The sequence below is a fragment of the Marmota monax genome, unplaced genomic scaffold, assembly GCF_021218885.2.
Source record: "Marmota monax isolate L192 unplaced genomic scaffold, Marmota_monax_Labrador192_F-V1.1 WCK01_AAM20220418_F8-fsc00158, whole genome shotgun sequence".
NCBI classification, from domain to species: Eukaryota; Metazoa; Chordata; class Mammalia; order Rodentia; family Sciuridae; genus Marmota; species Marmota monax.
This window is the reverse complement of record NW_026694092.1, coordinates 2459369-2484393: the sequence shown is the minus strand read 5'-3', so window position 1 is coordinate 2484393 and position 25025 is coordinate 2459369. Positions and strand designations below refer to the sequence as shown.

General features: G+C 37.1%; 1 protein-coding gene across 1 annotated transcript in view; it reads right to left on the bottom strand.

Annotated features, from left to right (window-relative positions):
• Positions 1-25025, bottom strand: part of Otc (ornithine transcarbamylase) — a 58047-nt gene that overhangs the window by 29441 nt on the left and 3581 nt on the right. Inside the window, exons 2-4 of the mRNA XM_046465037.2 lie at positions 14645-14783; positions 13093-13174; positions 3109-3196 (exon numbers count right to left, since the gene is read on the bottom strand). Of these exons, the coding sequence (XP_046320993.1) occupies positions 3109-3196; positions 13093-13174; positions 14645-14783 (309 nt within the window). The remainder of the gene's footprint in view (positions 1-3108; positions 3197-13092; positions 13175-14644; positions 14784-25025) is intronic.

The following is a 25025-nucleotide window of genomic DNA, read 5'->3' as shown; positions in this document are numbered from 1 at the left end:
TCTCTCAAAGTATAGTTCACCTACTCTTGCATTAGAATCACGAGGGAAGCTTGTAAAAATGTAGATTACCTCACAGCATCTGAAACTTAAATAGAGAATTAGAATTTCTGAGTGTGGGGTCCAGAATTCTACATTTTAACAAATGCCCCAATATAATCCCCAAACTGGGTTTTAGAAACCCTGAAATTAATCTCTCTACCTACTATCTCTACCCTGATCTAAATTCCTCTGCATCTGTCTACACATAGTTTATACTGGGACACACAACTCTGTTTAAGGACTATCACCTGTTATCTAATATACTGTATGCTTTTAGGAGGATAAATTGGACCTTAAAAATCAGAATGACTTTCTTTTGTAGAAAAGGAAATGAAGATCCAGAGAAATGTTTTCCTATGAAATCAGAGTAGGTAAGTTGGAAAGCTGAGATTAGGTCTCAAGTATCCTGATTTCCAAGCCTCACCAAAATGTGCTAACTATATAACTGACTGCTATTCTTTGAAACATTTCCTTGCAAGGTTGGCACTTGGATGACATCTGGGAACTTCACTCTGGGAAGAGTTTCCACCATTCCCAGGATTGATAAGAATGACTCACCATGCCTCAAGCATTTTTACAAACAATATGACATAAGGTGAACATCTGCTTTCCTTTTGGACATATGGAATTTGGGTACATGCCAAGGAGAGGGTTCCAGTGTTACCAGATTCCAACAAAAACCCTGGGTGCACAGTCTCTAATGAGTTTCCTTTGTTGACATTGCACATGTGTTGTCAGAATCCATTACTAAGAGAATTACGTGTGTTCCCTAGGTGACCCCACTAGGGGAAGACTTTTGGAAGCTTGCACCTGGTTTCCTATGGACTTTACCACCTGTGTCTTTTCCCCTTGCTGATTGAATATGACTATGCTGAGTCCTGAGGCCCTCTACTGGCCCTGGGGGCCTCCTTACACATAAACCAATGCTTTCCATAACTTATTTCACCATAACTCTCATGGTCTAAATAGAAGAAGCATTTGGGGTGATCAAAACAACCTGGCCTTAAAAGAAAGATGGCATGATTTCAATCCTAAATTAGCTTCTAAGTTCCATTACTTCTCTGAGCCATGGTTTCCTCATCTATAAAAACAGACCAATAATATTTACTTTACAAGATCTTTACAATGATCTAGAGATAATAACATAAGAGGTCCATAACAGTTACCCTTTAAGGTGTGCCGATTATTTCCATTCAGTCTTTTGGATCACATGAAATGATCAATTAGAATTATATGGATCCAGTCTTATGTGTCCATATATTTATGAAGCAATGGAACTAAATACATGAACTCAGAAAGCTGCAATCATGTTGGAACTTTTGAGCACAATTTTCCTTAGGATCTTTCTAGAATTTCTCTATCCAAGGACTCATAGTGGGAATTGTGTGGACAGCAGGCACGAAAATGAGCATGTTTATACTCATCCTCAAATTTCAAACTATGTTTGGCTATTTGTTTCTGACTTATAGGATCCTTCCCACTCCACTGATTTCTAGGCCCTGACCTCTTTCTGGATGCTAATCTGCCCTGCTTAAGTCTTTATTGGGTGCTCCATTTTCTTTTAACTACACAATTTTCCAGCCACTAATTCACACATGACTTAGTCACCATGGTTCACCTGGTCCTGAGTGGAGAATCTCCACTGAAACTTCTCTCCTATATGTTTCACTGACTTCATCCTTTAACCTGATTTTAATATTTGCTTATGAATAAAATATGTTTCGCTTTTGCATAAGCAAAATCGTTAGGCAAATATAATCGCAGTCAGTGGCAGCATATCTGGAAGAAAAACTCATTTATGTTCATTTATTCTGTCTCTAGTATCCAGAGGCTAATCACACTTCTTATTTCTGGCATTGCCCCACCTGAAATGACATAACTAAAAGTTTTGAAGATGAGATATTTGAAATCTCTTCAGCAAGTCAAATAAGGTGAATTCTTTAGTGTACGCTTGGATTGTTGCCATAAAAAGCAGACAGTGTCTGCAAGGAGTTACTTTACAGCATATCATTTCGGGGGGGGGGGACATTAGTCTTCTCTGTTGAGGGTAAAACATAAACAAAGACGTTTGCTCTGGATTTCTCAGCCAGACATTCTATAGTGGTGAGAGCATTGCATGTGGAGTCAGAAGGCCTGTTTCAGTCTTTCACTATAACTTAGAGGACAAGAGCCTTTTGCCATCTCTCCTTTCATCTAAGTTAGGCTGAGCTCCTAGTACTTGCCCATGGAATGTGAATGGAAGTGATTGTGCCACTTCCCTGCTAAGGTGGCTTTGAAGCAAGTATCCCTTCTTCATGCTCTCTTCTCCTAGGTCCCAGCTGGATGTTGACATCCAGAGTGACCTTGGAGGCCACATGTTGAAGATGGCAGAGCTACTCTCAGCCAGTTGCTGAATGAATCTGTAACTTAATAATCTGTCCTTCCCTCTTAGCAATCAAGAATATCTGCACTAAGTTAAGTCATTGACTACGTTAAGACATTTGAAATTTTGTGTTATAGCAGCTAGTATGTTCCTAATTAGACTGTTTCACGTCTTTTTGATAATCTTTGTGGGTTGTTGTAAAGATGAACTGAGAACAGTAGCTGGCACATAATAAATGTTCAATAAATGTTAGCTATTCATATTAGTACCTACACTGAAACTAACTAGTTATGTTAATTTTCCTGGACCTCCATTTTCACAACTGTCAAACGTAAGAATCATACTTCATGGTTTCCAAGTTTCATTGTTTGAAATTTTATAATCAGAAATTCTTCAAAAAATGCTAAGAAAAATTTATCTTGGTCTCGGGATATAGCTCAGTTGGTACAGAGCTTGCCCCACATGCACAAGGCCCCGGGTTCAATCCCCAGCACCACAAAAAAAAATTATCTTAATTCATGAAAAAGTGGCCAGAGGATGATGAAGAGGCAGTCCAAATATCAGGTAAACAGAGAAAGACAAAATGGAGAATAGTACAAAGGATTCTCAGAGGGAAAACCATTATTTACAGAGTAGCACATTTTCTTTTTGAAATTTATCCATCAAATTTTGAAATAATATTTTGAGAGAAGAAAAGATTTACAAACCGAGCTGTGTCCGTGAGACTTTCATTCACACCCAAATGAATATCTTGTGTAGTAAGAAAACAAGGGTGTCCTCCCAGAAGTGCAAAACCTATAATAATAAAAAAAGAACTAAAATGTGAAACAAAATTACGAGCAATTGGCACCATCTCAATTGACAAGTGACCATCTTTAAAGCTCTCCAACCTCTCTGACAGGGAATTTCCAAACAAAGCAAAATGAAGAATTGAGGGAAGTGGATGAAATTTTGTGCATAAGGTCTTAACTTTCCTTCAGGTGTATGCCTATCTCTGCATCTATTTGTTAGGGACATGGCAATGATGGAATATTGTTCCCTTTTGGGATCTATGGCTAGGTTTGATTCTTTCAATTTAGAAAGCTGCCCAGCCAGGAAAATGGAAAAATAAAATAGTTATATGGGATATTATGGATTATAATGGGATACTACTCAGTAATAAGCAGGAATGAACTATCTCCAACATAATATGAGAGAAGCTAGATCCAGAAGAATAAATACTACATGATTCCATGTATATGAAGTTCTAGTCTAGGCAAAATGAAGATAGAGCCAGGAATAGTGGCGCACAACCTGTAATCCCAGCAGCTCAAGAGTCTGAGGCAGGAGGATTGCAAATTCAAAGCCAGCCTCAGCAACTCAGTGAGGCACTAAGCAACTCAGTAAAGACCCTGTCTCTAAATAAAATACAAAAGGGGCTGGTGGTATTGTTCAGGGGTTAAGGTCCCTGGGTTCAATCCCTGGTACCAAAAATAAAAAAAAAAAAAAACTAACCTAGAGTGGCAAAAATTAAAACAGTGGCCGCTTCTGGAGTGGGGGATTGAGTGGGAAGGAGTATTGGGGAATTCTCTAGGGTAATGAAAATGTTTATTTGGTGGGGTTTTGTATTGTAGATTTAACCCAGGAGCCCTTAACCACTAAGCTACAACACCAGCCTATTATTGTTATTATTGTTTTGATATTATTATTATTATCAGAGAAGGTCTCATGAAGTGGCTTAGAGACTCCCTAAGTTGCTAAGGCTAACCCTAAATTTTCAATCCTCCTGTCTCAGCCTCCTGAGCCACTGGGAGTACAGGTGTGCACCACTGTGTCAGGCAATGAAAATGTTTTATATCTTGATAAAGTGTGGGCTACTGTGGGTTTCATGGATATACACACTTGTCAACACTGATTAAAGTATATGCTTAAAAGCTGTGCATTTTACTATAAGTACCTTAATTTTTAAAAAGCTTAAAAGTAAAATAAAGTAAGCAAAGAGATGGTGTTTTCAAGTCACTAAGTGTTAAAGGGTCACTTTACTGATTTCTACATTTTCTAATGAACACATTCACATTTTCTTGTGAAGTTCTATTCACACATTATGCTCACTGCTTTTTCAATCACCCTTGCATTAAGAGAGTATTGTGGATACCTGAGCAGGTGAGGATGGCTCCCACCCTGTTCTGCCCTTGTAACACATTCTATTGTTCTGAAGAGAATGCTACACAGAGGACTCTGCTCCAAGTCACAGCTAAACTTGCAGGCACAAGTAGAGCCTTTTGTCACTTCCTCTGGGGCAAAACTGTGGGAGATGGTGACATCCAGCCAGAACATTGCTATCTCATTGGAGACAGGTTCAACGGGCAGACTTCCTCCAAAACATAATTAAAGGCAAATAAGCATAATTACAAGATAGAAAATTGTCTGAGGTATTTTGCAAATATTACTTTTCCTTTCATACTACATTGTGCCTAATTTATCTTTTGGGAAATATACAACAGTCACAGTTTGATAATCCCATCTGTTTTCCATAAAAGAGGAGGAAATCATTAATTGCATAGTGAATTGGAGGAGGTGAGGAGTTTTTTTTTTTTTTTGACTCTTTTTTTTAACAATTTTATTTATTTATTTATTTTTATGTGGTGCTGAGGATTGAACCCAGGCCCTCGCATGTGCTAGGCAAGCACTCTGCCACTGAGCCATAAACCCAGACCAGAGATGAGGAGTTTGTTTTAGACCCACAAATAAGAATTTAACTCAAGGACTTATAAAATTCTCCTCTGATGTCTTAACAAAATTAGAATAATGTAATTTGAAAATGGACTGGTATTAAATGATATTAAGGAATCATTATTTTTCTTATGTAAGTAATGATATAGCTATATAGTAAAATATCCTTTGTTTTTAAAAAGATGCAAATTGATGTATTCAGGGATAAAAATATTGTACTTTTAATTCAATTTAAAATATTTTAGCAGTGGGCTAGGGTTGTAGCTCAGTGGTAGAGCGCTTGCCTAGCATGCTGGGTTCGATCCTCAGCACCACATAAAAATAAATAAATAAAATTGCTGGGCACAGTGGCGCTCGCCTGTAATCCCAGCACTTTGGGAAGCTGAGGCAGGAGGATTATGAGTTCAAAGCCAGCCTCAGCAACAGTGAGATGCTAAGCAAGTCAGTGAGACCCTCTCTAAATAAAATACAAAATGGGGCTGGGGATGTAGCTCAGTGGTCGAGTGCCCCTGGGTTCAATCCCCGGTACCCCCCTCAAAAAAAAACATAAATAAATAAATAAATAAAGGTATTGAGTCCATCTACAACTAAAAAAAAATCAAAAAGATTTCAGCAATAAAAAAATAAATTAAAGACAGCAGTATAATGACAATTGTTAGATTGATAAAAGGAGTATTAGTGTGTTCCTTCTGGTAATGTTTCTATTTTTCTATTCATTTGAAAACTTGTCATTGTTTCTGTCACTGTATAAAAACGAAATAATTATATTCTACCTATTTTATACTTAAAAGTTCTCCCTGAAATAAATCCAAACCAAATGTTTTTCATCCAGAGGCCACCATGTTCTGACACTTGCAATAATTATTCACAGAACACAGTCATGTGCGAGAGTTTTATAAACATCCTTCTACTGAATCCTCTGCTCTGATAAAGTGCATAGTATATGCTGTTATAAGAATTTTATAAACGGGAGTTCTGAGAATCAAAGAATCTAAAAAATTGTGGAAGATTGTTTTATAATCCCTGTAGGGGAGCTCCCCTCTGAGCCTGCCCACATTGTGATCTACAGGAACAGGACAACATAGTGAAACTGTATTCAGATTTTTTTTTCTTCTGGAAAAAGACTAAAGTCCTGAGATCCCTTGTAGATTAGATGTGCTAGGTTCCAAATAGAATTAGAGAATATGAAACACCCAAATGGTCCTACTTGCCATGGGTCCAGTAATAAAGAGTCTGATGCCATTTTTGATGTTTGACTCCTGAAAGTGTTCAAGCTCACCTTTCCACCTTCCTCTTCTGCCCTACGTCTGGGCATTCTAGGAAAATGCAGGTGTTCCTTGCTTCAGCACTAGCAAAAGTTTCAAATCCAGTATCCAGTCCCGTGGACTTAAATGCCCTCTATATACTGATGACTTCCAAATTTCTCTAAGCCAGATCTCACTCCAAAACTCCATACTCGTATCCAACAGCTTTTTCAACACCTTTCTTTGTACATCTGATAAACATCTCAAACTCAATACACCCCAAACTGAACTCCTGATCTTCCCCTTTCAATCTGCCTCAGCTGCAGCTTTCAAATTGCTCAGGCAGAAATCTTGAAGTCATTCTTGATATCACTCTTCTGCCAAATTCATAAATCACCTTTTTTTCAAAAAAATTTTGGTGGACATGATACCTTTGTTTTATTTATGTATTTTTATGTGGTGCTGAGGATTGAACCCAGTGCCTCACACACTCTAGGCAAGTGCTGTATCACTGAGCCACAACCCCAGCCACTCATAAGTCATCTTGATGGCTCTCCCTTCCAAACATATCTAGAATGTGCCCCTCTTACCCCTCTCGCTACTAATACCCTGGCTCCAGTCCCTCCCTCTCCCCTCTCTTGACAAGCTTCACTGCTTGTATCTTGTTTCTACAAACCCCACTTCCCTAAGGCCTATTCTCAACAGAGCAATCAAAGTGATCTTTGGGCACATTCTTCTGCTTGCTGAGAGCACTTATCACCTTCCTACATATTATATCAAGCATTTATTTCTTATGTCTGTTGTCTGTGTACACATTAGAAGGCAAGCTCCACAAATGTGGGGAATTTCCAGTTTTGCTTACTGATGTATCGCTTACTCAAGCACTTAAAATAAATATTGGTGAATAGTAAGTGCTCAAGAATCACTCCTTGAATGAAAAGAAGGAAGGACTTGGGAGAAAGGGCTCATTTTCCACATTGGCAAATTCTCCCTCATCTTGTTAATACAAAAAAGAAACAAATATCTGTTATCTCTGAAGTGAGATACTGGAGTTTAATGATGATTATAACCAATAACTTTTTTTTGGGGGGGGGGGCTGGAGATTTAACCCGGGGCGCTTTACCACTGAGCCAAACTCCCAGATTTCTTGCTTATTTATTTGAGACAGGGTCTTACTAACTTCTCTGTGCTTGACTTTCATAGCTGCAGAATAGTATCAGAATTTTCGTATTAGCCTCTTTTCAAAGATGATGAACTTGAAACAGCTGCTAAGGCACCAACTTCTATTTCACCTTGAAAGTGAATCATATCTGTTAAATGATGAAAAGAACCATCTCTTAGAATGCCCTGTGCATTTTTCTATCAGCTACTGCACTTCCTGAGATTAATAAATGTATCTGTCCATCAGCTCAATTAATTTGGAATAAAAGAATATAATCATCAGACACACAGGAGAATTGCCTGGTTGGCCAGGGAGGTATACACAAAGCGGATGAGGAGGGAATGAGCTCCAAGCACACACAGCAACAAGGACACAACTCACAAACACAAATGCTGAAAGAAGCCAGACTCAAAAGCATACATGCTGAATGACTCCATTTACATGAAGTTCCAAAACAGGCAAAACTAATCTGTGTTAGAAGCCAGGATAATGTTTACTCTTGGATGGGGCAAGTGGACGAAAATACAAGGGGGGAGGAGAGGGCTTCTGGGTACTTATTAATATTCTATTTCTATACCTGGGTGTTAGTGACAACAGTGAATTCACTATAATAATTCATTAAACTACATGTACACTTAGTGATTTGTTACTCTTTCTTTCTTTCTTTCTTTCTTTCTTTCTTTCTTTCTTTCTTTCTTTCTTTCTTTCTTTCTTTCTTTCTTTCTTTCTTTCTTTCTTTCTTTCTTTCTTTCTTTCTTTCTTTCTTTCTTTCTTTCTTTCTTTCTTTCTTTCTTTCTTTCTTTTTGGTACCAGGGATTGAACTCAGGGAGGCTTAACCACTGAGCCACATCCCTAGCCCTTTTCATTTTCTATTTAGACACAGGGTCTCACTGAGTTGCTTAGGGCCTCACTAAGTTGCTGAGGCTGGCTTTGAACTCATGATCCTCCTGCCTCAGCCACCCAAACCTCTGGGATTACAGGAGGGTGCCACTGTGCCTGGCTGACATGTTACATTTTAATGAACATGTTACATAAACAATTAATATGGTTTAAATTGAGTCGAGAATTTTATTATATCCCCCAAAATGTCTGTGCTGTTTTGTTTGTTTGTGGTGCTGGGGATGGAACCCCAGACCGCACACATGCTAGACTAGCACTCTATCACTAAGCTACATCCCTGGCCCCTGGATCTCTGACTGTCCAGCTTGAGATGGAATCCTCAAGGACCATCATTTGAGGATCACCCCATCCTAGGGGTTGGTACAACTCTGAGGGCAGTAATAGACAGTTAATTACATCTTATTTTCATTCTAAACACCAATGAAACAGGTTGGACCTGTTGTATCTGTTGAAAAAAAATCATACTGAATGACAACTATTGAGATGCACAAACACAAAGAAATGCTCTGCCATGATTATGATTTCCATAAGCTTTTGAGCAGCTTCTCACTCTGCCAGGTTGTTCTACTACCAAGTTGGGCAGCATGCCATAAGCAATTAGACCCACAGGTACTTACTGAGGATAAAAACAAATACTCTGTGAACCCTAAGTTTTAAGAGACAAACATCCCTCATATATTTATTGTGATGGTTTGCAATTATGTGCAGGTTTTATAACACCTCTTTAGAGAAAGCCATCATTTAACAAAAGGCTTAATGCCATTTGTAGAAAAAAAAAACTTACTAGAACAAAACATGACCATTACATGCCTGAATTAAACTGGATATTTTTAAAAAATACATTTAATAATAGCTTCCAATCCTGGGCCTGTTGTTCATTAACTATGTCTCCACTGGTCATTTCCTGAATCCATTGCAGCCTGTTTTCATTAATGGTCTTGCCCTCATAGAGTTGTTGTGAGGATTAAGCGAGATAATCCATGCAATTAATACAGAGCACTTGGCACAAAGTCTACATCCAAAACCATGTTAAATCCTCGCTCTTGTTTTCATTAGTAGCTTAACTACCATATTATTGTGAATGGTGAAATTGATCAATTTTTCAGGGACATTTTGATATTAAACATAACAATTGAACAGAGAAGAGTGGTACAAACACAAACAACAAAGAAAAGTCCATTTCAGTCAATTTATCAACTCAAAACTCTATTCAACAGTTCTTTGGGCGGCTTCCAAGAAGACCACCTGTGTTAAGGACTAATGCTAATATTTTGCTATTAAATTTTGTTCTTTTTAGTTATACATGACAGTAGAGTGTATTTTGACATGTTATACATACATGGAGTTTAACTTATTCTAATTAGGATCTCATTCTTGTGGTTGTACATGATGTGGAGTTTCATTATTTGTGTACTCATATAAGAACATAGGAAAGTTATGTCCAATTCATTTAAGTATCTTTCCTATTCCTATCCCCTTTTCCTTCCCTTCATTCCCCTTTGTCTAATCCAATGAACTTCTGTTCTTCCCCTCTCTACCCTCCCTTGTTGTGAATTAGCATCCACATATCAGAGAGAACATTCAGCCTTTAGTTTATTGGGACTGGCTTATTTCACTTAGCATGATAATCTTCAGTTCCACCCATTTACCAGCAAATGCCATAATTTCATTCTTCTTTATGACTGAGTAATATTCCACTGTGTGTGTATGTATACCAAATTTTCTTTATCCATTCATCTGGCAAAGGGTACCTAGGTTGGTTCTATAGCTTGGGTATTGTGAATTGAGCCACTATAAACATTGATCCATTACATCACTGTAGTATGCTGAATTTAAGTACTTTGGGTATAGAGGGAGGAGTGAGGTCACTGGATCAAATGGTGGTTTCATTCCAAGTTTTCTGAGGAATCTCCATACTGCTTTCCAGAGTGGTTGCACCAATTTTCAGTCCCACCAGCTATGTATAAGTGAAGCTTTTTCCCCAGATCCTCACCAAAATTTATTGTTACTTGTATTCTTTTTTTAATATGTATTTTTTAGTTGTAGATGGGCACACAATATCTTTATTTCATTTTTATGTGGTGCTAAGGATTGAACCCAGTGCCTCACGTGTGGGCACTCTACCACTGAGCCACAACCCCAGCCCTAATTGTATTCTTGATAATTGCCATTCTGACTGGAGTGAGATGGAATCTCAGTGTAGTTTTAATTTGTAATTGTAAAATTTTTAAAAAGATGAAATAAAATTCAGCCCAACTCATAAAAAACTGGTGTCAGAGGGAGCAGAATTTGAGAACTATTGATTGGTTTATTAATTTCCCCCTACTGCCAATCAAATGCCAATAGGAGGGCATCTTTAAAGAGCAAAATATACTCATCTGTTTTCTTCCTTGGACTTTTAAGATTAGGTAACACCTTATATGTTTCTCCTTTTCCAGCTTCCTTCTCTCAAGGAGCAAAAGGATTGCAGTAATAAGAAAAGTGGGTTTGATATTTGAATTCTGGTGCTATTTGTATTAATTGAGTGAACTTAGAAGTCACTTAATCCCCCTAGATAACAAACACTTTTGTTATCTATTTGGTGAATTTCATTATTAATCATTCATTACAAAGAAGGCAAAAATCACATGTAGTACAGTAGTGGTTTACATCTAAGCTCTAGAAAGCTCTGATGCTTATAAGGTAGGATAAGACACTAAAAGAACCAGCTGATATTTTTTTAAATTATTTTTAGTTGTAGATGGACATAATACCTTCATTTTATGTATGCATTTATTTATGTATTTATTTTAATATTTTTAGTGGTTGATGTACCTTTATTTTATTTCTTTATTTATATGTGGTGCTGAGAATTGAACCCAGTGCCTCATACATCCTAGGTAAGCACTCCACCACTGAGCCACAACCCCAGTCCGATGTATTTATTTTTTATGTGGTGCTGAAGATCGGATGCAGTGCTTCACATGTGCTTGTCAAATGCTTTACCACTGAGCCACAACCCCAGCCCAGCTGATATGTTTTTGTTTTTGATATTTCCTCCTCAACGTTGTCTGATAGTCCATTTGAGCAGTCATATTATTGATTGAAGGGAGGTCTGATGGAGCAGAAATACAGAGAGAAAGAAAGAGGCAATTCATGGCTTATAAATGTCAAAATAGGCTTTTTGAAACTCATCACAGAGATAATAGCTTGAGAAAAATGAGAAAATTTGAGTTTCACAGCCTGGAATTCTAGGCACAAACAATAGATTTGGAAAAACACATGGCTAGTCAGAGCCAGTTTTTTCTCCTGTTTTATCACCTGGCCTTCAACACTGGAAACCCAAAGGGGAGTAAGAGAGAGGAAGCAACAGAAATAGAATTGACACTGTACCAGATGTGTGTATCCCAGGCCAATTTCCAAAGGGTAGGGAACATGATAGAAATCTCAGATGAGTTTGAAGAACCCCAGAACAGAAAACAACTGTTTCTTGCTTTTAAAACAGAGCTCTACAAGGGAGTGACAGTTCAAAAGCTCTTTGGCTGGGTATGGTGGTGCACACCTGTATTCCCAGTGGCTTGGGAGGCTAAGGCAGGAGGATCACGAGTTCAAAGCCAGCCTCAGCAATGGTGAGGCACTAAGCAACTCATCGAGAGCCTGTCTCTAAATAAAATACAAAATAGGGCTGGGGATGTGGCTTAGTGGTTGAGTGCCCCTGAGTTCAATCCCTGGTACCCATCTGCAAAAAAAAAAAAAAAAAAAAAAAAAAAAAATCTCCCTGGCACCCAGCTTGTGGAAAGAACAATAGAGCACAGACAACCTTGCAGTATCTCTGTGCCCATTGTAGCTTGGATAGAGAACCAAACAAAGATATATTCAGTCTTGTGATTAGAGTGAAACAAACCCTGCAGTAAATTAGAGATTGTCAAGATCCAACAGAAATATATAAGTCCCAGCAGACTCTAGCATAGACATTTGATGATGAAATTCTGATGACCAAGAACCAGATCCCTAGATATCTTTTTTTTTAAAGAGAGGGAGGGAATTTTTTTTAATATTTATTTTTTGGTTTTCAGCAGACACAACATCTTTATTTGTATGTGGTGCTGAGGATCGAACCCAGGCCGCATGCATGCCAGGCGAGCGCTCTACCTCTTGAGCCACATCCCCAGTCCTCCCTAGATATCTTGACATTCAGATACCCTCCAGGATTTAGCCCTGCCTGTAGGGGAAGGGAGAGAAGACCTGAAATTGACAAAGAAAACCCTGAAACAACTGAGTACTGCCTAATGTGGCAGAGATTGTTTGCACCCACCAGCAGAAATGTGACACACAAGAAAAAGTTCTTCATGTGTCATAAAAATGAACACATTAGTTACTCACATGAGTTTAAGGCCTAAGATTTTGCATCCATCTACATTTTGCCCTCAACATGAAGAGTTGTGTGGGACTTGTACTCAAATCGTCATGGAACTCCAAGAGATGAAGCTAATCCTTCTGCTCACAACTTTTTATGAGAATTGGAAGAAGCATTCATGGGTTTACACTACTGTTCCCAGTGAAAATGTTTGCTATTTGTGGTTGCTAAAGAGGCAAACAAACTCCCCCACTGACTTACACTCCCAAGTCCTTACCAGACAACAAGTGGGTTTAAGTCCTCTTTAACACAAATGGAAGTTCTTCAGTGGACTCACCGGTTTCTGTGGACAGTCTTGTTCGAGTACTTCTTTTCTCAAAAATCATGCCTAAGGACTTCCCTTGCAATAAAGGCAAATACTGAAAATCAAGGACAAAATATAATTAAAATGCAAAATATATTTCCTATCCAACATGCAGGATTATGTTTCAAAACTTATTGTTTACACTACTAGAAATATAGAATAATTAATCACCACTTCCAAATAAATATTCACAGTATTGTTTAAAAAGTGAATTTAAAGCAGTTTTTTTTTTCAGTACAAATGGGGAAAGGGAATAGTTACTCCCACAGCTTATTGACATGTAATTAGGAAAGCAATATTAATTATTATGGGTTCAACCTGGGCATTTGTTCCAAAGTATAATGATATTTCATATTGGAACCATCTTCATACTTAACCCTGTTGAAATCCCCATTCAATTGTTAATGACCTTGAAAATATTTGGTTCTGTGATGTTTTCTCAGTTGGGAATAAGCTACTAGATCACTAAGCACTAAGACTCCTACTTAAGTCAGTAGTGAAAGCCTCAGATTTTCAGCTAGACGCTCATCTCACGTTCTCGTGGGAATACAAAGGCTTTGTTTCTGAAAGTCATTTGAAAACAATCTGGAGAGTTTGGGTGTGGGGTGGAGCTCTTCCTCCTTCCTCTCCTGTTGATGGATTTCCTGATAGGATACGTTCTAAAACAAATAGATTTCTGCCAGCTAACCTTCCTCATGTACAGACTGTGAAGAACAAAGGCCTGGGATCTAGGGACACCTTTTCTCTTCATTTCAAGGGTTCCATAGGAACACCAACCCACAGCACTGGAGTCACTCCTGCCCCTGTTTGTACATTGAAGCTTGGAGAGCTAGCCAACTAGATAAGAAAATCAAGGTTGTGTCGAACTTTATCAACCTGAAACAAGCTCTTTAGAAAGCTTTTGAACAAGCTTGGAATACAAAAATGCTTTCACAATTAAGCAGCCTAAATGAAGCTACTGCATTAATTAACTGTGTTTCAAACATAAATTGCTCAAAATGCAGAATAATGCTTATAGCTAAGCACCATATCCCATCTCTTTCCCTACTTGGCTACCATTTAATTGTTTCTTTGCTAATCTAGTGCCTTTTAAACATCATCACATTGTTGAGAATTTTAAAATATTATCCTAATGATCTTACATCTAATATGCATCTAGAACTGGAATTTATTGCCAGAAAAAAAATAAACCATCCTTATTTTTAACTTGATAGAAAATACACAGAAAAAAGGTGTAAAAATAAAATCTTTCCAGACAAATGGTTCCTTAGGTTCTGATCTAGTTAATAATGAATTTCAGCATTCCACATGAAAGAATTGCAATGACTTGTCATAGAATAACTGATTTTTATGCTTTTTATATGCCTGTACACTCAGTGATAATCAATTACCTTGACTGTGAGGTTTCATTACTTAGCTACTGTTAAGGAATTTTAATGTATTTTATTTTCCCTCTTTCTTTGGGAAGATTGCCTTTGAAAAGGCTAATTACATTAATGGAATGTAAAAAGCAAATGTTACGTACTTCTCCTTTCTGTTTTATTCTGAATTTCAGATCTGCTGATAGCCACAGCATGTACTTGATTTCTTCTCCTGTAAAGTCCTTTAGAGTCAGAAGGTCACGACCCTTTAGCCGTACTTCATTTTGTAGTGGTTGTCCACACCTATAAAAGAAGAAAAAGAAGAGAAACATTGATTTAAGAAAAAAAAAACATGTTGTACAGTGGTCTGTTTTTTTATTCTTCAAACAAAATATGACAACGCTCATTGTAGTCTGGTGTGTGCCTACAAAGTGTTAGTGTTTTGAAACTGATATGGCCATGATTTACATTTTAGATATCCAGTACTTTGAATGGTTGAAAGAAAAGAAGAATTTGAGGAAAGAAATTGGATTCTGATTTGTTTTAGTCAGCTTTTTTTGCTGCTGTGACTAAAGGACCTGACAAGGACAATTTTAGGGGAGGAAAGTTTATTTGGGGGCTCATGATTTCAGAGGTCTCAGTCCATAGATAGCCAGCTCTATTCCTCGGGGCTCAAGGCGAGGCAGAACATCATGGCAGAAGAGTGTGGCAGAGGGAAGCAGCTCACATGATGATCAGAAAGTAGAGAGACTCCACTCTCCAGATACAAAATATATGCCCCAAAAGCACACCCCCAATGCTCACTTCCTCCAGCCATACCCTACCTACCTTCAGTTACCACTCAGTTAATCCCATCAGGTATTAATTCACTGATTTGAGTTAAGACTCTTATAACACAATCATTTCTCTTCTGGACCTTCTTGCATTGTCTTACACATAAGCTTTTTGGGGACACCTCAAATCCAAACCCAAACATGATTCACTTGAAATAGCCCATACGAGTAACTTTGACCCTTACTAGTCATGCAATTTCTGGCAAGTTTCTTAACTTCTCTCTGTACCTAAAGTTCTCACTGACAAAATGAGTATAATAATCTTACAGGGTTATTGCAAAGATGAAATCATTTAATACATATAAAACAGATAGTGTCTGGCATATAATATGCATTTTATACATTTTAGCTATTATTATTAAAATCATTAGACTGTATAAGCAGAATTTGTAATGCACTGTAGATACCATTTCACACTCCCTCTACAACTCCTTTTCGAATGTGTTCTTGAAGACTTGTTCTTTTGGCTCTGAGTTTTGTTTTTTGTTCCTGAATGAAAATACAATGGACCCTGTAGCTTTTCTTGTAACTTTCAGAAACAATAAGCTTGTTATATTAACCCAAAGAGTTAATAACAGTAAAATAACAAGTAATAATATAATAACAGCAATGATTTTTTAAAAAATGCTTAAGAACTTTACTGCAAGTTGACACCTTTATCTTCTAACTCATGCTTGATACAAGCAGGCCTTCTCTATGGGGGAAGAAGGGCTATGAGCTGTTTCCTCTGTGTCCTTGCCATCCATTTCTCCAAGTGAAGCCAAGGGAAGGTGAGAAGTTAAGAGCCAATAGAAAGTCCAATTCTGTTCTAAGCTTATGTTCTGGCTATTTAGTGTTGGTTTAGGGGTTTGAGGCTGATTCTGTCTTGCAGGTTGCTTTGGGGGGTCCTTTGGAGAGTTCCATCATCACCAGGAATCTCTCACACCAGTTCTTGATGTGAACAATTACATTATTACATTTCCTCTGTCATTGAAGAGATACACCAACCTTTTTGTTTCTAAGATTTTTCCACTTCTCCAGGAGATTTCTTGGTCCTAATCTGAAACAATATGATGGTAGGTTTCTTTGCTACACCATATTAGTTCATGTGAAGTCTTCCATATCTTCCATACTCATTGCTCTGACAAGAGTCAGGTCCATCTCAGAATAGACGCCTCTCTTGTTTTGTCATCAGAACAGCTAATTAGCCAGTACTTCTTACTTTAGTTTCTCAGTCATAGTCCTGACATCTGTTTGCAGGGCCCCCAAACTCTCCTAGTGAGGATATTAGTCCCATTGGAACCACTTTCCCTATGCTTAAACTGAAGAAAGAGTACCCACTCCATGGGAGGGCACATCATACACAAAGGTAACACTTTCTAAAAATCCTCCTTTTATCCCCTCTCTTTGTTTTGTTTTTAATGATTTTCTTTTCTTTTTTTTTTTAAAGTTTTGTTTCATTTTATTTGAAAAATAATAATTGTATATATTTATGGGTATGATGTGATGTTCAAGTACATGTATACATTACATAATAACTAAGGTCATAATGAATAATGTCCTTAATTTCTGAACTACATACCCTTGCATTTTAAAAAATTATGAGCATGTGTTCATAGTTTATGCTTACTTATTTATAATATATATGCTATTATACTAATAGATAATCCATGTAGCAAAACCTAAACAAAAATATTGAGACTAAGAAGAGCAAAATATTTTAAAAACTAGTTTGTATATATACAAAAACATTCTGATGGCTAAAGAAGTTTTTATAACAGGCCTTCATTTGCTTCCTTCTACTGGAACCCTAGCAAAAAGCATATTTAAGTGTACGTAATATCTCAATCATAGTACTTTAACAGCTTTGGAAGCATGGCATTTTGGTAGGAAATTTGAATTTATGTGAGATTTTAAGTTATATATTTGGCTCTGATAATATTAATTAGTGATAATATTAAGCAACACTTGTAATATAGCAATACTGACCCTGTTGAGAAGTAGACCCATTGACAGATATTCATGCATTTTCAAGGTCAACTGGAGGCTTTGAAGGATCTGTAAAACCTATTTTACATATCTGGCCTGGAATGGAGGCACAGTAGCTTAATCTTTAATAATTCACATTTAGGGCAGTTTTGAAAAATTTTTTTTAATTGTGAAATAAGATCAAAGCAACATATAATTGTAGAAGATATACTCTCTGGACTCTTTTTTTTTACATAAACAAGTTTCTATTCCATGGCTTAAGACTTCCTTAAACATTATTTTAAATACTTTTCTGGAAAACCCTACTTCTATGTTTCAGGAATTTGGGGAGCATCACCATAGCTGTAGAACTCACCTTACCAACAACAGGAAAAACAACTACAGTTCTAATTTCAAGGCCTTAGTTTTTCCCTAGAACTCAAGCTCAGATTTCTAGTTACTTTGGAGCTCATGAAAACTGAATATAAGGAATTCAATATTCTCTGCCACTCTCATCTTCTGTAGGATTTTGTCATAAACCTTCCTTCTCAATTATCACAGGATTCCAAGTTTCATTTAAAATAATATCATAGATTTTAAAATTATGTTGTTCTTGTTGAGCCTCAGAGAAATCCAAGTAGAAATAAAAAGGAAAAGGTAAAATTTCAAGGATCTAAACTTTTCTCCCCACTTTTCATGAAAGGATACAGAAAAAGGGAGAACCAAATTTACCATTTCAGAATATCCAACTTCCAGTTCTTATTACCCTTTCCCTGATAGAAAATAAAAGACAGATTGAAGGAGATATAAAATCTCTGTGGCTTTTTTATATTTCTTCTTACACACTTTGAGAAGTTTCTGGGTTGGAGGTGGGGTTAAGCTTGTGTTTAGGGTTCAGATTTATATTCTGCTGTTGGGATTATATTTGAGATGGAACCATTTCTGTGTCCACTGACAGAAGGCATATAAGTACAAAGGCAGAAAGAACAAACATCCTGATTGAATCTTTCACTTTTGCCAAATTTGATATTCAAATTTATATAGAACAGAAATTGTATTTTAAATACTTCTCCTGGGTGTATATGTGATCGGAAGAATCTCTCTTCCATGATAATGGCTTCGGATGATGTTCCTCTCACTCTTGTTGCCCTGAGATTGCACCAGCAATAAACAGGTAACAGATAAGCTCACTCCACCAAAGCTTCCTTGTGTCCTTTTTTGGTTTTGTTTGTTTGTTTTTCAGTAAGAACATTTAACATGAAGTCTGGTATTCTAACAAATTTTGTAGTGTACAATACCATATTGCTAACTATAGACACTAAGTTGTACAACAGATCTTTAGAATTTTCTCATTTTGCATAACTGCAACCTTATATATCCGTTGAACACTCCCCATACCTATCACTCCCCAGATCCTGACAACCACTATTGTATCACCTGATTCTATGAGTTTGACTATTTTAGACACATCATATAAATGAAATCATGGAATATTTGTCTTTGTGATGGCTCATTTCACTAAGCATAATGTCTTCCAAAGCTTGCTTAAAAACACAGGTAGGCTGTCTTGGCTTTGCATAGTAGTGTGAGACTATAAATAACCATTAAATCTTAAACTGTGCAAAGCAACCTTAATAGTGGGGAAAATCATGATCATTCTATGACTTTTTTTTGATACTGGGTATTGATCTCAGAGGCTCTTTACCACCCCAGCCCTTTGTATTTTTTTTATTTTGAGACAGGCCTCACTAAGTTGCTGAGGCTGGCCTTGAACTTGCAATTCTTTTGCTCAGCCTCCTGAGTCTCTGGGATTACATGCCTGTACTACTGTGCCTAGCTTCATTCCATGACTTTAAAAATTTTTGTTAAAGCATAGAAAACTCTTTTATGGCCCATTCAAATGTGTAGGGAAGTGATAAAAAGTAAAACTGATGTATATTTGCTACACCACAATTTTAAAAGAAACACTGAGAATTATAGTAGTTTATTTTTTTGCAAAAAATCTCTTGTCAGAGGTAGTTTGCAAAGTGCTTGCCTCCTAATCATATAACTTACCATATAAAGCAAGCATCTTTTCTGTGCTTTGGTGAATTATCATATTCCATTCCCAGTTTGAACTAACTTCCAACATTTTATCCTTTGCACTTTCAGTGTTTAATAACATCTCTTAGAATTACTTTAATGTCAAGTGTTTTGTCACTTCCTCTAAGACATCTTTTTTGAAGAAGAAGCAGAAAAAAATCTCTTTATTCTTATTAATCCACAAAGAATAACATCCTCTGGGACATCTCTATCCTTTTCATCACAACCATTTTCAGCATTTACATCAATAGCCTTGCCTTTACTAAATTCCTCTGGCTGTGTATCTAGTGCTTCTCAAACAGAGCAGTGTTGACAATGTCTCAATTAGCTTTTTCTTCCATAATTCTATCTACATTCAATTCAAATTTAACTTGCAGTGCTATCACATTTTACTTCTCTATTGAACTTTCTTCTCAGCTGGCAATTCCCTCTTTTGATTATCCATTTCCATAAAACATCCATGGGTTTATCACTAGGAGAAAAGGAGGCTGCACAACTACACTCTTTGCTGTCTGTATGTGAACTGAGTAACAGATGGGCAATGACCAATTACCAACAGACTTGAAAGAAAAGATGTGCTTGGTCACTGATCATGATGCATATCTGTAATTTGCATACTGATTTGTGGACTGAAGAGCTAGCAATATAGATTTCACTTTATACAATTACTGACAATTTATGGTAATGAAAATTTGAACTGTAGGGCATCTAGGTTGGCTCCGCAGTTTAGCTATTGTGAATTTTGCTGCTATAAACATTGATGTGGCTATGTCCATGTAGTACTGTTTTTAAGTCCTTTGGGTATAGACCGAGGAGAGGATACCTGGGTCAAATGGTGATTCTATTCCCAGATTTCCAAGGAATCTCCATACTGCTTTCCATATTGGCTGCACCAATTTGCAGTCCCACCAGCAATGTATGAGTGTACCTTTTCCCCACATCCTCTCCAACACTTATTGTTGTTTGTCTTCATAATGGCTGCCATTCTGACTGGAGTGAGATGATATCTTAGAGTGGTTTTGATTTGCATTTCTCTAATTGCTAGAGATGCTGAGCATTTTTTCATATATTTGTTGGTTGATTGTATATCCTCTTCTGAGAAGTGTCTGTTCAGGTCCTTGACCCATTTATTGATTGGGTTATTTGTGTTTTTGGTGCTTAGTTTTTTGAGTTCTTTATATACACTAGAGATTAATGCTCTATCTGATGTGTGAGGGGTAAAAGTTTGCTCCCAGGATGTAGGCTCTCTCTTCACCTCAAAGATTGTTTTTTTTGCTGAGAAGAAACTTTTTAGTTTGATTCCATCCAATTTATTGATACTTGGTTTTAATTCTTGTGCTATAGGAGTCTTATTAAGGAAGTTGGGGCCTAATCCCACATGATGAAGATTAGGGCCTTTTTTTTTCTTCTATTAGATGCAGCATTATGGATTTTTTAAAAAATGTGGCATATATACACAATGAAATTTTACTCAACAATAAAAGAGAATAAAATCATGGTATTTGCAGGTAAATAGATGGCGTTGGAGAAGATAATGCTAAGTGAAGTTAGCCAATCCCCCCAAAACAAATGCCGAACGTTTTCTCTGAAATAAGGAGGCTGACTCATACTGGGGTAGGGAGGGGGAGCATGAGAGGAATAGATGAATTCTAGATAGGGAAGAGGGGTGGGAGGGAAATGTAGGGGGCAGGGGACTAGCAAGAATGGTGGAATGTGATGGGCATCATTATCCAAAGTACATGTATGAAGACATGAATTGGGTGTCAACATATTTTATATGCAGAGATATGAAAAATTGTGGTATATATGTGTAATAAGAATTGTAATGCATTCTGCTGTCATTTTTAAAATCAATTTTTAAAAAAGAAAAAAGCAAATAAAAAATGGAAAAAAATTAAACTGTATTTTTGGGATACTAGTGCTATTAACTAAACTGTGGTGGTTAAAATTCATGCATATTAGAACCATGAAAGAGAAAAGCGGCCTTTACTCCAAATGCTTTCTCAACACAGGACACTTTGATATGTCATTTCTTCTGTCTAGAACACTCTCCCCTCAGCTCCAAGGCTGACTTTGGGCTAGGAGTTTAAATACCATCTCCTATGATATTCCTTCCCTAATAGTGCTAAGTGTTCTTAATTTTACCTTCAATTTGTTCATAACATTTGTCATGGTTTTTAATATATATTCATATGTCTGTCTGTTGCTTACTTTTAAACTTCTTATTGGATTATATGATCCATGATGTCAGGGACTTTGCTTGTTTTATTCACTAATATATACCCAGTATTTATTACAGTACTTGAGATAGAGTAGGCACTCAATAAATAATTCAAGTAAATGAATGAAAAAATGATAGTAGGTCTCTGGAACCACCAAATTCAGTAGATTTCTGGGAATGAATTTAGAGAGATTTACCATGATGGATTTTCAATGTCCTAACGAAATTCTGATCCAAGAAAAGACACCAAGAACCTTCAAAACAAGTTGAGCAGGAGTAAGTATAGGCTGTCAACCAGGCTAAACACAGGTTTAAGAGTCATGGAGGGCCAGGTACAGTGGCATACACCTATAATCCCAGTGGCTGGGGAGGCTGAGGTAGGAGGATCTCAAGTTCAAAGTCAGCCTCAAGCAATTTAGCAAGGCCCTAAGCAATTTAGCAAGACCCTGTCTCAAAAGAAAAAAATAAAAATGGCTGGGGTGTGTGGCTCAGTGGTTGAGAACTCCTGGGTTCAATTCCTGGTACCCATAAGAGAGTCATGGAGGACAATTGATTGTGGCCTAGAGTGTTGCTAAAGCTGAAAGGCTCTAGAGCCCAACTAGTCTGATATAGTAGTTGTCCTACTGGGAACAAGGGTTGGACATATATTCATGAAACAAGAGCATTATAACCTTGTATCTTAAGAACATTTCTTTGAATAAAGTGCCCAAACCTGAAAAACTGGTGAGAAGACCAAGTAGGACCAGTGTTTGCCCACAGCATGATGAGGGTTGAATGTGAAGTACAGTGATAGTGATGGACAAACCCCTTTTGGATAGACTAAATCCTCAGGGTTCTTGGGAACAAAAATGGTAGAGAGATGGATACTGTACATTTTGTCACACCAGTATGTGAAGACTTGAGTGATTAACTAGAAAACTTTTTAAAAAACTGTAGCTCTACTGATGAAGGGGGCCATGCTGTTTATATGGTTGAAAAGTCATTAGAGTAGTCACCACCTCCCTCCATTCTATCCAAGAGGTGGGGCAGGAAATGTTAGCTTGGGAAAGAGTTGTTTTTCAGAGCTATCAAGAACTAACCAGGAAAATTTATCACTGGAAGGAAAGCAAACACAATGGTCCAACTTTAAATTCCTATCCTGTTTATTATCTCCTCAAAGACCTCCCTCTGGCTCCAAAATGAAGCTGCCACTCCCCTTTGCAAAGTTAATAAAAATTAGAGAATTAGAGCACATAGAAATGCCTCTAATACAGGCTTCTTTTTTATCTGGTCTGTATCAAGAATTTTCTTGCTTTTTTTTTTAATATTTATTTTTTAGTTTTCGGCAGGCACAACATCTTTGTTTGTATGTGGTGCTGAGGATCGAACCCGGGCCGCACGCATGCCAGGCGAGCGCGCTACCGCTTGAGCCACATCCCCAGCCCCAATTTTCTTGCTTTTTGATGATAAATGCACACTTGAATTAGTCACAGCTGCTGGAATAAGGTCATTAAGTTCCTAAAGAGACTCCATGGCTCAATTAGAGACAGCCTGCTCTGGCTCACAAACTTCAGAACCAAGGCCCAAATCACTGTTATCCTTCCATCAAAGACTTGGTCTTCTTATATCAGAGTGTATAAGAAGCAAGCCAGAAAGAAATAAGCAATTGCCTTGCTAAACCAGACCTACAGCACATTATCATTCTTTAGCTCACATATAATAAGGAGGAGACAACTTTTGGGAAAACAATGGGAGCCACTTACAGATTTTCCATCAAAACTGTCAAAGTGATGGATATGCTAATTACCCTGAGTTGATCACTATCCGATATATACATGAATCAAAATATCACATTGTACCTCATAAATGTGTACTAATATTATGTGTCAATCAAAATACAAAATAAAATAAAGATTTTTTTAAATGTCATTTGCAGCCTGGTTAGAGCCAGAGCCTTTGAAAAAAAAAGGCACGACTCATTCTTTATATTAATTTTACCCCTTGAAAAAGTAACTACAGAAATTTCTTAACCTCAAATCACTGAATGCTAAGAAGCTAAGCCAAGGTAATAATAGATTCTTGAATTAACTTTACCCAAATATCTTCCTAGTTAGAAAATGGAAGAGAATTTTCTACTGGCAAAATGAAGCCTTTCATTGCTACAGTCTGCATTTTCCAAATCTGGTAAATTGGGGGATGGGAGAGACTTGGAGGGGTTCTCTGGTATAACTGTATTTTGTTGGAAAAGAAAGTGCTTGATTTGAGTAAAATATGGTCAGTCAGAAACTGACTTTGCCAGAATAGAAAAAAACTTCAGTGTCAAATGATATTCTGAACTCCCCTGAGAATCTGAGATAAAGACTTTAGCTTCTGGAGTCATAAGTGAGGGCCAAAAGGCCTGAAGGCTGAAATTGATATTTTCTTAACCTTTCATTAATGCAAGAGTTAAGGCATATTTTCTTGTTTTTTTTTACTTTTTTGAGTTATTCCGGTCATACCTAAAAAAGGAGGGGCAAGGGTAGACTGGCCAACCTGATCAATTTGGAGGGACCAAAGTTAGCATATTGAAAAGAACTGTGGCTTTAAATAGTTGAGTATGACCTACTATGGCCCAGTTGCAGGAATAAACTATGACCTTGGGAAGGTCATCAGCCATCTCTGGTCTCAATTGCCCATTTGAAAAAACTGAGAAAATGAACTAAATTAGTGCTTCTCCATGTCTTTGTCTTCCACAATACTCATGATGTTTATAAACACAATATTTCTCAATTCTCAGTTCTCTTTAATCTCATCCCTTTCTCTCATTCTCAAAAAGGTATATTAGAAAGTAAGCAAGGGAAAGCAACTTTATTTTCACAATACTTTTGAAATGATTCCGTGGATATATGTATATATAAAAAGATACAAATGTTTTCTAAAATTATTAATTTTATTTTTAGCAGCTATAATCATTTTTAAGCAGAATTCACTTGAAATCTTCCCTACTCATGGAAAGAGTATGTCCATCTGAAGTGTAAATTATTATTAATAACTGAGTGAAAGGGTGTTTCTAAAATATCTTTGATTGTTAATATTCTAAGTTTGTGGAAATTCTCTGAGACTTGAAGATCAGATGAGGGCTTACTTTAGGTAGATTTATTATGAAAGGGCTGGAAACCTGAACCTGCTTAAAAATAAATGGCTTCTTTTCTTAGTTAAATTGCTAAAAACAACAAACTAGGAAACAATTCTGCTGTTGGCCAAAGGAAACATCATGTCTCTATTCTGGTCCTAGTATCATGTCTTACATGGTTTTCTGAAGTCAAGTTAAGATGCATGTTTTTTTTCAAAAGGCATTCATTTTAGTTTTGACATAAAATGTGAATAATCAAAGAGCACTGTTTTCTCTCCTCTATACAAGAGCATGGAAGGTCTGTAATTGCTTCATCTGTGTGTCCATGTGTGTACAGATGGGCATGTGTGTGGGATGAAGGGAACATAATG